Raw genomic sequence first — 14,253 nt, 5'->3', positions numbered from 1 at the left:
CAGCGCTTGCGTATGGGCCGCAGTTCGCGATGCCCGGCTGCTATCAAGTCCGGCAAACTTTTCTGTTCACTGATTGTTCACAAGCTGATTGACAGGAAGTGGGCGGATGCTAACCAACCGTTTTTTGGGCGTGTCAAAAAAATGCTTGGCGTGTCTGAGAAAACGTAGGCGTGCCAAAGCTGTCACTGGAGGGTTTGTGACATCAGCAGCAGCCCGGATGTCCCTGGATTCATCACACTAAGCCCTGGGCTACACGGCGGCTGCGCTGACTGCTGTCAAGTGTAAAAATCATTCAATGTTGAGCGGGTTCCGATGAGATTTGGGCATTATTTGCTTGGGAGCCGTACACATCATTTTTACATCGAGCACATCAATTCACAAAGCCGGATACTGTTATCCCATTGTAACCTCACACAAGGCCGATAATCAAATATTGAGACATTTCGGTACTTGTTTCCTAACTGGGCGCCCACGATCTCCATCGCGGGCGTCGCGGGTAAAGAAATCGCGGGGATCGCGGGCATCGCGGCCAGTACATTAACGGCCGCGACGCGATGCCCGCGATCCCCACGATTTCCCATAGGGTTCAATGTTAAATTTAGTGCTGCCCGCGATTTTACATTCAATGCTTCAATGGCCGCGATTTGGCCATAGGAATCAATGTTAAATGGGCCTTTTCATTCCCCCACTATCCATGTCAGCATGGAGTTGAGAATAGAATAGTGTGGCGAGCCACCGAGCCCGAAGCGTGGCGAGCGCACGAGCCCCGCGAGGGTCCGCGGATACCTTCACAGGTAAACGCAGCCCATCGCGGGCTTCACAGGTATCCGCGTCCCCTCGCGGGGCTCGCTGCGCTCGCCGCGCTTCGGGCTCGGTGGCTCGCTGCGCTCGCCACACTATTATATTCTCAACTCCATGGTGACATGGATAGTGGGGGTATGAAAAGGCCCATTTAACATTGATTCCTATGGCCAAATCGCGGCCATTGAAGCATTGAATGTAAAATCGCGGCCAGCACTAAATTTAACATTGAACCCTATGGGAAATCGCGGGGATCGCGGGCATCGCGTCGCGACCGTTAATGTACTGGCCGCGATGCCCGCGATCCCCGCGATGGGCGCCCAGATAGGAAACAAGTACCGACATTTCTGCTACTTTGTGTGCGTGACATTCCCTGACCACTCCCACAGCGCATGCGTTACACATAATATTGGCGCTGTTGTGATCTTAGAGCATTATGAGGCAAATGTATTAAGCTTTAACAAGAGATAAATCCAAGGGAGATAAGGAGAGATAAACGTCCAGCCAATCACCTGCTAACTGCCATGTTACAGCCTGTGTTTGAAAAAAGTCAGTAAGGTGCTGATTGGTTGGACGTTTATCTCTCCTTATCACCCTTGCATTTATCTCTTGTTAAGGCTTAATACATCTGCCCCTATATCAGAGATGTTTGGAATAGTGATGGACATTCCCAGATGGTTATTGGTATGTTTTGGGTGGCACACAGATGCCCTACCGCTCACTTAGGAGGTCGCACCCCAAAGTGCTGGTGTAACTGTGGATGTTGGCATATAAGGATGGTATCTCAGCGCCAACAGACGCAGGTGCACGGATGTACACCAAGGAAGGACCTGGTACCAGCATTTCCATATGTCGCAGCCCCCAACAGGCGCAGGTGTAGCTGCCTCCACAACAACACAATCTTAGTGCCTTGTGGTCAGTGATTCCCAGAGAAGACGTCCGCGTATTCCTAGAAGATACTTCATAGGCCAAACACTAAAGGTCCACAGGGCGACACATTAAAAAGGTGAAAAAGCCTAAGGTCGACAAGGTCAGGATGTCGACACAAACATTATGTTGATAACGGGAAGGTCGACATAAGTTTTAGTCTCAACAGGGGGCGCACTGTGGCCCCCAGTATACAGATATTTCCGTAGATGCAGTGTGGGATTCATTACAGCTGATTGGGCCAGTGCTGTGTGGGAGTGGCCAGTGCTGTGTGGGAGTGGCCAGTGCTGTGTGGGAGTGGCCAGTGCCGGCATGTACTCCCCGTACACGATCCTCCATAACGTCTCCCTTAATATGTAAAGCTATAGAATTTGTATAATATTATGATCCAATAGAAATACAGTTTTTATTCTTATGGTCAACTGTGTGGCCGGCTGGGCACCACCCCATTTTTAATCTGGCCCTGGGCATAAAACATCGATGTTTAAGCATCAGCAACATCGGTAGCTTCAGTGGGTGTGCCTTTGTTGTTGTTGCACAGCTGTGAATGCAGCTCCGAGTATCGGAATAAAACCATCGATGGTTAGCAAGCATCGCCAGCTCACCATTGATAGTAAGAGAAAACGCATTGGCGTCAAACCCTCTGTGTTGATACTGTTCCATTATGTGATTGCCATCACTGGTTCGCGGGAGCCCCAGGAAAAGCAGCTATATAAACTAGCCGACGGGGCTCCTGTGTCGGCACCAGGGGGGCAGTGTGATATATTTTACCCATGCCTAGGGTTGCAGCCATAATGTTTTCTGCTCATTGTGTTTTGCAGGAAAAAGAGAAGCTGTATGTGGAGCTGAAACACATTCTGGCGCGGCAGCCGGGCCCCGAGGCCGCTGAGCAGCTTCAGCTGTACCAGCGCACCCTACGGGAAAAGACCAAGCAGCTGAAGGTAAGTACCCACCCGTATACCCACCCAGATTACCTGTTACTGTACCAGCGCACCCTACGGGAAAAGACCAGGCAGCTGAAGGTAAGTACCCACCCGTATGCCCTGGTTATGGGGCATAACCAGATTACCTGTTACTGTACAACAGTGTTCCGTTGGCGCGATGCAGCCTCAGAAATGAGTCCTTCCTAGGTGTCACAAACACCTTACAGTAACAATTCAGAAAAGGGGGATTGGAAGAGACTCTTCAGGAGGCGCATAACATAATAATAAATAATTTGGTACTTGTGTATTAGCAGGGCGCCTATTACGTAGTTTGCATACGTAGTTTACGTAACTTGTTCATGGAACATTTCGACACAGGGCTAGCCTAAGGTACATTGTCAGCGTAGGTGTAGCCGGGCGCCCTGCTAATACACAAATACCAATAATTCAATGATACAGTCCTTATAGGCTTCCTATGTGTGAGATATCCCTCTTCTTAATGGAGGAGTATTCAGGTGGTGATTTCTCAATGTGTATATAATATAAAATAAAATGAAATAAACGTATAATTAGTGAAAAGTTCATCTATACACAAATTCAGGCCAAGGTGAAATGAAGGTGACGGGCGTACCCAACTCACTCTCAGGTGATGTATTTTACAGCATATATTGGTTTGATGGAATGAAGGTGGATATGGGAAGTATTTGTCTTGACACCACGTACCTCACTGAGTACAGCTACTTACCATATCCACCATCGTTATAGATACAAATCCACACACTATTTATTATTTCACATACCCTCGAGCACACTTTAAAAGTATTACATCACATCTTGGTCCATGAAGAGCACCGCATCACACTAGAAAACCAATCTATGCTGTAAAACACGTCACCTGAGAGTGGGTTGGGTACGCCCGTCACATTCATTTTACCTTGACCTGAATATTTGTATAGATGAACTTTTCACTAATTATACGTTTATTTCATTGTATTTGATATAATATACACCAATTGAGAAATCAGCACTAGAAGCTACTATTCACGGAATACTCCTCCAATAAGAAGAGGGACATCTCACACATAGGAAGCCTATAAGTACTGTATCATTTATTACTTATTATGTTATGCGCCTCTGGAAGTGTCTCTTGTACAGAACGTGCTCACAGTATGTCTAATAAATGGTACTAGAATTATTGCAGGCCCTTATATAGCCCATAGATGTGACGCCTGCGCCGCTCCGCCCCCCGCGGTTTGCTTTACTTAAGTTGCCCACCCTCCGGTGTGTACTCTGAAACAATTGTTGATCCGACAATTACACTTAGGCCTATTACATGTGGGATTTCTGGAAAAAGTGCGAATTTGGACGTTTTCTGACTAAGAATCTCAAGTGTAACAATGTCATCCTATGACCTGTCACACTTTGTTCTCCTGACGCACTGACTGATATCAGTAACCAGACCACATGGTAGCAGAATTCAGAAATCTTGGTTACATATATAGGCAGATACATGGGTAAGCCCCCAAGCCGTCTGTCCAGGCTTCTCTGAGTATTGGTGGTCCCTATTGCTACATCTAGGTGTGGGGGTCACGAACACTAATTCCATTCAGCACTTTTGTATATAGCTCTGGCCTCTTACACTTACTGTCACTATTACTAACACTTTAGTTTCCTCTCTGGTGTGCTGCTCTGGGCTTTCTGGCTTATGCCGGTACCTAGATCTGGTTACTGGTGTCACCAAACCATGTGTTTTCTCTTACCCAGTATTACCCCGCCCTTTCCCCCACCTGAGTGTCAATCAATTGATTGAGGAAAAGGTTGACACGTAAAACGGTCAACATGACTTTTTCAATAAATATTTGTTGATATCTGAGAACGAGATCCCCCATTGAGTTACTCTCTATCCTTGGGGTCACTCCAATGCAATCTGCGCACTTTCCCCTTCCCAGTTCATGTGGATGGTAAAGGGTGAAAAATCCAAAATAATGAAAAAAGATAGCGAAAAACCCTTGTCAACTATTTCATGTGTCGACTATAACCGACGGCTACCTTCGCTTGTGTCAACCTTTTGTCTATGTTGAGCTTGTCCATGTGAACCATATGGTGCCGGCCTATTGTTGGTCAGGAGCGGGTACAGGCGAGGGTGGTGGTTGCTTGCTCGGAGAAGCCACTTGTGATTGGCTGCATATGAGTGCTTCGCTGACAATGATTGGTGCTTTTATTTGCTGCTCCATTTTGTATCTTTATTGCGTATATGAGATATGGGGCCTAGTTCAGTATGTATCGTAGAATTAAGGGGAAGGCTCTGGATGAGCCCCAGCTGTAAATACCCAGCACCGGATTATATATTGTTACTGCGTTGTATAACTGCTGAGGTGCGAGCGGGACCTGCGGCGTTGGTGGTTGTTATACAGCCTGCTTGCTACACCACAGGGTAACCACTGTCTCCCCCTGGCCTGCGGCTGGATAAATAGGCCCCGCTCCAGAATTCCCATTGGGATGACTGCGGCTTCTCTCCTTTCAGGCTCTCTCATCGGAACTGAACATGTACGAGTCCCAGAGCCAGGAATACAAGTACGAGGTGGAGAGACTGGCCAACGAGCTGCAGAATGTCAAGAAGAAATACCTCACGCAGAAGCGCAAAGAGCAGCAGGCCAGGTGGGTGCTTCTATTCCATGTAATACGGCCACGCTATGTACCGGCCAATCATAACCTGTCTCCGGGTCTGCATATGGACTTGGCTCAACCAATCAGCACGCAGCGCGACAGTAAATAGAAAAATGCCACAAGAGTATTAATAGTAGTAATATTCTTACGGTATGTCATCATTAGGTTGACGGTATTTGGGGCGGTAGTCGACAGGCAAAATGTGGACACATGAAAAAGGTTGGCATGCATTAGACCGACACAAGCAATAGGTCGATATTGAAATGGTCGACATGAAAAAGGCCGCCATTTCATTTTAGGTTTTTTTTTATGGAAAAGACAAAATACAAAAAACCTGTGTCGAAATGTTCCATATTGCTTGTGTCGACCATATGCCTGTCAACTTATTGTTAAAAGATTTAAACTTGATAAAACCTAAAAACAACAAATAACACAAGATAAATATAAAAAAATAACTGAAAATTCAACGTTCCGCTTATGTAACTGATCAGTCAACAACACAAGAGCTACAGCCGCTGATCACAGATGAGGGAAATGATCGGAGTTATACTAAAGGTGTAAAATATACAAAAATCAGCTTCTCAATAAATTACTTTGTGATGTTTTATCTCTAAACATATATCTTCCGGTACCCAACAAAGGGTTCTCCTGTATCTCTAAGACAACAGCACCAAACTAATTTAGGTCAACTTGAACACGTTATTCCAGACAAATCCCGAAAATCATGAAGGAGTAAATCCTCCGACCATGAAGCGGTTACTGAACGCAGCGTTAACCATATGCGACCAGGTCATAGCGACCAATCCGCTTATAGAAAGGTTATTATGTGCTTTGTTTGTCTCCTGCCTCTTTATGACCGGTATTTCTCGGCAGCTCCCGGTGTGTTGCCATCTCTGCACAATACGAGGTTCTCGGTTCCGTCTTGCGAGAGGACGACGCAGGGAACATTAGCCCCAGTTCTGCACAAAGGCGGCAGATGTTGCCGGACGTTCTGTGTGATTGTTCTGTGATTTTCCTGTGTAGTCTCCTCAGTGCTAATAGCAGTTACTTATGCGCTTGCTGAGATAAGTGCTGCAGGAGAAGCCTATGTTCTACTTTGCCTGTGAGTCCTGGAAACTTACCGCGACTGACAGTATAAAACTTGCACTCGCCTTATAGTAACCAATCAGGTGCAAGATTACAAAATGAGAGCCCCTCTTTAAATTGACCGATAGCTGTGGTTTTTGTGGAAATATGCAGCTTTGGGCGACAGGGTCAAAAGGCGGACAGGTAAAAAGTAGACAGGCCGACACTTACACAGTTACAAACGGTCTGTCACAAAACCGCATCGTCCTGTGCTCTCAGTGGTGCAAGTAGAATTTTTTTCTTGGTGGTACTCATAGCCTCCACCAAAAATGGGCGTTGCCATGTGTCGTGAGGGGGCGTGGTCACACAAAGCTAGAGAAGTGACTAAACGACAATAGTTGCGTGGCATCAGGAGACAGTGAATGAGAAACGGAATGACTGGGGGTGGGTTGCCTCTTGCTTGGGGGAGAGCCGGGCAGCTTGTGCTTACAATTGTGGAGCCTGCTCTTCATGCTGTCGGCGCCGCTGATGCTTGTCAGTGTGACAGGCTAAATCAGCAGTAGCTGCATACAGCACCAATCATAACGCTGGGTGGGCGGGCTGTGGATGCATTATATTTAGACTTAAAATAAAAATAGAATTGACAGTGGGTAAGTGGTACTGCGTACCTGCAACATATTTCTTACAGGTACTCCGTACCATGCCGTACCCCCTTACTTGCAACACTGTGTGCTCTCCTCCTACACTGCAGCATCCCGGCAGTCTCCATTGCTTCACTAGCATCAAACCCCAGTGTTCCTGAAAACCTGCACTGCAGCATCCCAGCAGTCTCCATTGCTTCACTAGCATCAAACCCCAGTGTTCCTGAAAACCTGCACTGCAGCATCCCAGCAGTCTCCATTGCTTCACTAGCATCAAACCTCAGTGATCCTGAAAACCTACACTGTGGGGGCCCCCTCAGTCTCTATTGCTATGCTGATACCAAGCTTAAGTGATCCTGAAAACCTGCACTACAGTGTCCCTGCAGTCTCCATTGCTTCACTGGTACCAAACCTCAGTGATCCTGAAAACCTACACTGCAGTGTCCCTGCAGTCTCCATTGCTATGCTGATACCAAATCTCAGTGTTCCCGAAAACCTGCACTGTGGTGTCTTCATTGCTTCACTGACCTCAAACTCTAGTGTTCCTGAAAACCTGTAGCTCTAATGCTTTGCAGGTAATCAACCCTGTGTTCCTGAAAACCTGCTCAGCTGCGTCCCAGCTGTCCCCATTGCTTCGCTGGTACCAAGCCCAGAGACCCGCATTCCCTGCCTCTACAGCCTCCCTGTGGATTCCTATTTGCTACCTTTGTATGAGAAGATCCTTTGTTAAACCCGCTACATTCTGTCCTCAAACATCCACCCGTGACCCCAATGTCTTGCCTGAAACGCGGAAATAATTGACTAATGGGAGTGTGACTATGGTCACCGGGTGCAAAAGGACAACATGACCTAATTACTGAAAGTCTTTTATACTGCACCCCAAATGACGATGGCGTCTAAAGAGGCAGCAGGCGCTATTACAGCATCTATAGACGCTCAGAGGGCCAGATGTACTAAGCTTAAAAAGTGATCAAGTATTGGAGAATCAGCTCCTAACTGTCACAGGCTTGGTTTGAAAAATTACAGGTAGGACCTGTTGGGTTTGTGGATTATCACTCTCCATTTTATCACTTTAGAAGCCTTAGTACATGTCAGCTATGCATGGGAAAGTAGGACCTGGGGTGCAGAGCAATGGCGGCAGGTTCTCTGGACTCCCAATAGGAGATATTTGGCTGCAGCAGAAGGTCCACCAGTGCTGGAGAGCGGTACAGTAATGATGTCTGCAGGCAGCGGTGGGGATTCTAACAGGATTAATGGGGGCCCTCACTGCGAAGAAACAGGCAGGTCCTTATCCATCATGTAATATCATAAGGGAGGCGTCAATGAAATAGGCCGAATCAGTGCTTGTGGCTTCCAGTTAAGAATATGTGGGTAACCAGAAGTGAATCATGTTTCTCACAACATAACTGGACCTAAAGAAAACATTTAAATCACAACTTTTGGCCTAGGGGTGCCATGAAAAATATGCTGATACTTTAGGGTGCCATGATTCAAAAAGTTTGGGAACCCCTGCCATAGAGGAATCATGGAGGGTGGGAACACCTCCCAATGACACTGCCTGTGGTGATTGGCAGGGTGGACAATAGTCACTGCCAGTCACAGACTGCATCTGGCTTCACTTACTCAGAGCACAGTGGCTGGGGGGGGGGGGGGGGGCAGACCTGCCTAAAACTTTTGCACAGTGTATATGCATGTACGATATGTATGTAACTATGTATGCATGTACGATATGTATGTAACTATGTATGCATGTACGATACGTAATGAAAAAGACAAGTGAAATGTGTAAAGAGACAGAACAGATAAATGTTACACACTGGAAGCGTAGTACAGTAAATGTTTAGTTTTATTATTAGTAATACATAATAGATGGTGTTCCGGACGCTACCTCTAGGTCCCCTGTAAATGGTGTTACATAGGTGAGACTGCCAGAAGAATCAGCCGCCCCACGTGGGGACATCTACAAAACGGCACAAAAAAAAAAGTGCAAAAGTATTGACTACAATGAGAATTTTGGCGGCCGACACACCAAAACCCCATTACTCCACATTAATGTCCGCACATTCCAGCTGTCCGGTTTACACTTCCGGCGTATCATTGCAGTATGTTACACCCGATATCCGCGTCTTTTCCTCTCGATGGCTGCGCATAGTTTAAAGAAATAATAACATTAAATCCGTCAATCTTTCTGCAGTTACAGCAATAAAGCTTCTGCTTACAAGAAGAATATATAATTAGCTGGGATTAATGAGCCATAGAAGCACAATGATAACTGTGATGGCATATGAGGCAGAACGATTTCATTTAACGGAATGTGGAGGAAATTTATGTAGTGACGGGTCAGATTTCGTCCAGAGAGCTGGTGCTTCGGGGCCACGTTCTGGTTATGACATTTCGTGTACTGTTACTGATCGTATCATTGTTAGTGACCCTTAGGGGTTTATTTACTAAGATGGGATGGATTTTGGTGGAATAAGGACAGCATAGGAGGCTGTTAGTCACCATAAGAACAGTGCAGGAGGCTGTTAGTCACCATAAGAACAGTGCCGGAGGCTGTAAGTGACCATAAGAACAGTGCAGGAGGCTGTTAGTCACCATAAGAACAGTGCAGGAGGCTGTAAGTCACCATGAGAACAGTGCAGAAAGCTGTTAGTCACCATAAGAACAGTGCAGAAAGCTGTAAGTCACCATAAGAACAGTGCAGGAGGCTGTTAGTGACCATAAGAACAGTGCAGGAGGCTGATAGTGACCATAAGAACAGTGCAGGAGGCTGTTAGTCACCATAAGAACAGTGCAGGAGGCTGTAAGTGACCATAAGAACAGTGCAGGAGGCTGTAAGTCACCATAAGAACAGTGCAGGAGGCTGTTAGTCACCATAAGAACAGTGCAGGAGGCTGTTAGTCACCATAAGAACAGTGCAGAAAGCTGTAAGTCACCATAAGAACAGTGCAGGAGGCTGTTAGTGACCATAAGAACAGTGCAGGAGGCTGATAGTGACCATAAGAACAGTGCAGGAGGCTGTTAGTCACCATAAGAACAGTGCAGGAGGCTGTTAGTCACCATAAGAACAGTGCAGGAGGCTGTAAGTCACCATGAGAACAGTGCAGAAAGCTGTAAGTCACCATAAGAACAGTGCAGGAGGCTGTTAGTGACCATAAGAACAGTGCAGGAGGCTGTTAGTGACCATAAGAACAGTGCAGGAGGATGTTAGTCACCATAAGTACATTGCAGGAGGCTGATAGTGACCATAAGAACAGTGCAGGAGGCTGTAAGTCACCATGAGAACAGTGCAGGAGGCTGATAGTGACCATAAGAACAGTGCAGGAGGCTGTGAGTCACCATAAGAACAGTGCAGGAGGCTGTTAGTGGCCATAAGAACAGTGCAGGAGGCTGTTAGTCACCATAAGAACAGTGCAGGAGGCTGTAAGTGACCATAAGAACAGTGCAGGAGGCTGTAAGTCACCATAAGAACAGTGCAGGAGGCTGTTAGTCACCATAAGAACAGTGCAGGAGGCTGTTAGTCACCATAAGAACAGTGCAGAAAGCTGTAAGTCACCATAAGAACAGTGCAGGAGGCTGTTAGTGACCATAAGAACAGTGCAGGAGGCTGATAGTGACCATAAGAACAGTGCAGGAGGCTGTTAGTCACCATAAGAACAGTGCAGGAGGCTGTAAGTGACCATAAGAACAGTGCAGGAGGCTGTAAGTCACCATGAGAACAGTGCAGAAAGCTGTAAGTCACCATAAGAACAGTGCAGGAGGCTGTTAGTGACCATAATAACAGTGCAGGAGGCTGTTAGTCACCATAAGAACAGTGCAGGAGGCTGTTAGTCACCATAAGAACAGTGCAGGAGGCTGTTAGTGACCATAAGAACAGTGCAGGAGGCTGTAAGTGACCATAAGAACAGTGCAGGAGGCTGTTAGTCGCCATAAGAACAGTGCAGGAGGCTGTTAGTCGCCATAAGAACAGTGCAGGAGGCTGTTAGTGACCATAAGAACAGTGCAGGAGGCTGTAAGTCACCATAAGAACGGTGCAGGAGGCTGTTAGTGACCATAAGAACAGTGCAGGAGGCGGTTAGTCACCATAAGAACGGTGCAGGAGGCTGTTAGTGACCATAAGAACAGTGCAGGAGGCTGTTAGTCACCATAAGAACAGTGCAGGAGGCTGTTAGTCACCATAAGAACAGTGCCGGAGGCTGTAAGTCACCATAAGAACAGTGCAGGAGGATGTAAGTGACCATAAGAACAGTGCAGGAGGCTGTAAGTCACCATAAGAACAGTGCCGGATGCTGTTAGTGACCATAAGAACAGTGCAGGAGGCTGTAAGTCACCATAAGAACAGTGCAGGAGGCTGTAAGTCACCATAAGAACGGTGCAGGAGGCTGTAAGTCACCATAAGAACGGTGCAGGAGGCTGTAAGTCACCATAAGAACGGTGCAGGAGGCTGTAAGTGACCATAAGAACAGTGCAGGAGGCTGTAAGTCACCATAAGAACGGTGCAGGAGGCTGTAAGTCACCATAAGAACAGTGCAGGAGGATGTTAGTGACCATAAGAACAGTGCAGGAGGCTGTTAGTGACCATAAGAACAGTGCAGGAGGCTGTTAGTCACCATAAGAACAGTGCAGGAGGCTGTTAGTCACCATAAGAACAGTGCAGGAGGCTGTAAGTCACCATAAGAACAGTGCAGGAGGCTGTAAGTCACCATAAGAACAGTGCAGGAGGCTGTAAGTCACCATAAGAACAGTGCAGGAGGCTGTTAGTCACCATAAGAACAGTGCAGGAGGCTGTAAGTCACCATAAGAACAGTGCAGGAGGCTGTAAGTCACCATAAGAACAGTGCAGGAGGCTGTAAGTCACCATAAGAACAGTGCAGGAGGCTGTTAGTCACCATAAGAACAGTGCAGGAGGCTGTGAGTCACCATAAGAACAGTGCAGGAGGCTGTGAGTCACCATAAGAACAGTGCAGGAGGCTGTGAGTCACCATAAGAACAGTGCAGGAGGCTGTAAGTCACCATAAGAACAGTGCAGGAGGCTGTAAGTCACCATAAGAACAGTGCAGGAGGCTGTAAGTCACCATAAGAACAGTTGTTCATGTTTGTATATCCTGATGAGAAAGCCCAGGGGGCTTTGAAACGTTGATAATACAGCGCTGTTTGAATAAACACTTGTTTGCACTTTAATAGAAGTCCGTTGGCGTGTCGCCTAGTTTCTGATGTGGAACATGTGTGTGTTTGTGTGTGTGTGTATAAATATGTATGAATATAATGTAACAAAACGCCCACGTTTCTGAATATGACACGCCCACTTTGAGGCCACACCCACTTTCCCGGGGGAGGGGGGGTGGCATTATTATGAGGTGGGGGGATCTCCAGGAATCCATGGTGACTGAGGTGGCAACCCCAGTCAGGACCCACAGTTTGAGAACCGCTGCCCTAGGGCAGTGGTTCCCAACCCTGGTCCTCAAGTACCCCCAACAGTGCATGTTTTCCAGGTCTCCACACAGAATCACAAGTGCTATAATTAGCTCCACCTGTGATCTTTTTAAATGTGCCTGAATAATGAGTGCACCTGCCGGGTTACCTGGAAAACGTGCACTGTTGGGGGTACTCGAGGACCAGGGTTGGGAACCACAGTTACAGTTTTATATTGTTATTAATTCACCATTGGTTCTGCGTTTAGGGAGAAGGAGAGAAGTATGGCGGATATGGACGCCGCGTATATCCCACGCAGGAAGGACCACGCTTCACCGGAGGCGGATTTCCACTCAGCCATGTCCCAAAGATCACAGCCTGAACCCTATAAGCAATGTCTTCCTATCTTATTTATCAGTGTATGTTCCGAGTGCAATGTAATAAACTGTATTCTTTACCACGGTTATGGTATATTACATCTACAGTGTCTAGGTCTACACTCAAGGTCCAATGAAACTATGTGGATGAGGAGTGCGTCCTAACTAAACTGATTTCTTTTTTCTCTATTGTTCATACTGTATAACTCTAAATCAGGGGACAGCAGCTTAGCCAGCCAGGAAAGATATTTGTATAAGATTCCTGTCAGGTGTGACCATAACGACCACAGACAATTATTATTCGCATTCGATTTATGGTGCGGTCTCCCAACCCCTCCCTCTCTCTAGGGTTCAAAGATCCACAGTCAAATGGTCGTTGGGGTCAAAAGGTCGACATTGGAAAGGTTGACATAGGGTGTCTATGTTGACATATGTCGACATGGACACTGTCTTAAGTGTACCGTGTCCCGTCACATGGGATACGGTCATTAGGTCTACAGCAAGATGGTAGACATACATTGGGTCTACACCATTAGGTCGACATGGGTCTAGGTCAACATGGGTTTAAGTCGACACAAGCATTAGGTCGACATGGGTTTTTTCACTGTTTTTTGAGCCGACATGTGCCGACACACAGTATTTCATGCCCTACCATCCACTAGGGCGTGGTGGGAGAATAAAACAGACTGCGCACACTGGGGAATCATTACATGGTGAGCGGCTGTTATCTGGGAGTGTCAGGTAATACGCAGGCGTGGCCAGGTGTGTGAGGGGAAGTCATGTGACATCAGCTCTGCCCCCGATCAGCCTGATTCTATCACAGACGCTGAGTAAATCCGGGGCTACACACAGACTGCACACACTGGGGAATCATTACATGGTGAGCGGCTGTTATCTGGGAGTGTCAGGTAATACGCAGGTGTGGCCAGGTGTGTGAGGGGAAGTCATGTGACATCAGCTCCGTCCCCGATCAGTCTGATTGTATCACAGCCACTGCGTAAGTCCTGGGCTACGCACACACTGGGGAATCATTACATGGTGAGCAGCTGTTATCTGGAGTGTCAGGGAATACGCAGGCGTGGCCAGGTGTGCGAGGGGAAGTCATGTGACATCAGCTCCACCCACGATCAGCCTAAGTCTATCACAGCTGCTGAGTAAGTCCTGGGCTACGCACACACTGGGGAATTATTACATGGTGAGTGGCTGTTATCTGGGAGTGTCAGGTAATATGCAGGCATGGCCAGGGGTGTGAGGGGAAGTCATGTGATGTCAGCTCCGCCCCAATCTGCTGATTCTATCACAGCCGCTGAGTAAGTCCTGGGCTACAAACACACTGCACACACTGGGGAATCATTACATGGTGAGCGGCTGTTATGTAGGAGTGTCAGGGAATACGCAGGCATTGCCAGGTGTGTGAGGGGAAGTCATGTGATGTCAGCT

General features: G+C 47.2%; 1 protein-coding gene across 1 annotated transcript in view; it reads left to right on the top strand.

Annotated features, from left to right (window-relative positions):
* The window catches only part of CFAP58 (cilia and flagella associated protein 58), a 96,690-nt gene extending 83,797 nt beyond the window's left edge, over positions 1 to 12,893 (top strand). Inside the window, 4 exon segments of the mRNA XM_083149863.1 lie at positions 2,550 to 2,669; positions 5,176 to 5,309; positions 12,705 to 12,757; positions 12,760 to 12,893. Of these exon segments, the coding sequence (XP_083005989.1) occupies positions 2,550 to 2,669; positions 5,176 to 5,309; positions 12,705 to 12,757; positions 12,760 to 12,818 (366 nt within the window). The 3' untranslated portion in view covers positions 12,819 to 12,893.
* Positions 12,894 to 14,253: the final 1,360 nt, after the last annotated feature.

This window comes from Crinia signifera, chromosome 6, assembly GCF_055691185.1.
Source record: "Crinia signifera chromosome 6, ASM5569118v1, whole genome shotgun sequence".
Lineage (NCBI taxonomy): Eukaryota > Metazoa > Chordata > Amphibia > Anura > Myobatrachidae > Crinia > Crinia signifera.
This window is presented reverse-complemented; position numbering and strand designations above follow the sequence as displayed.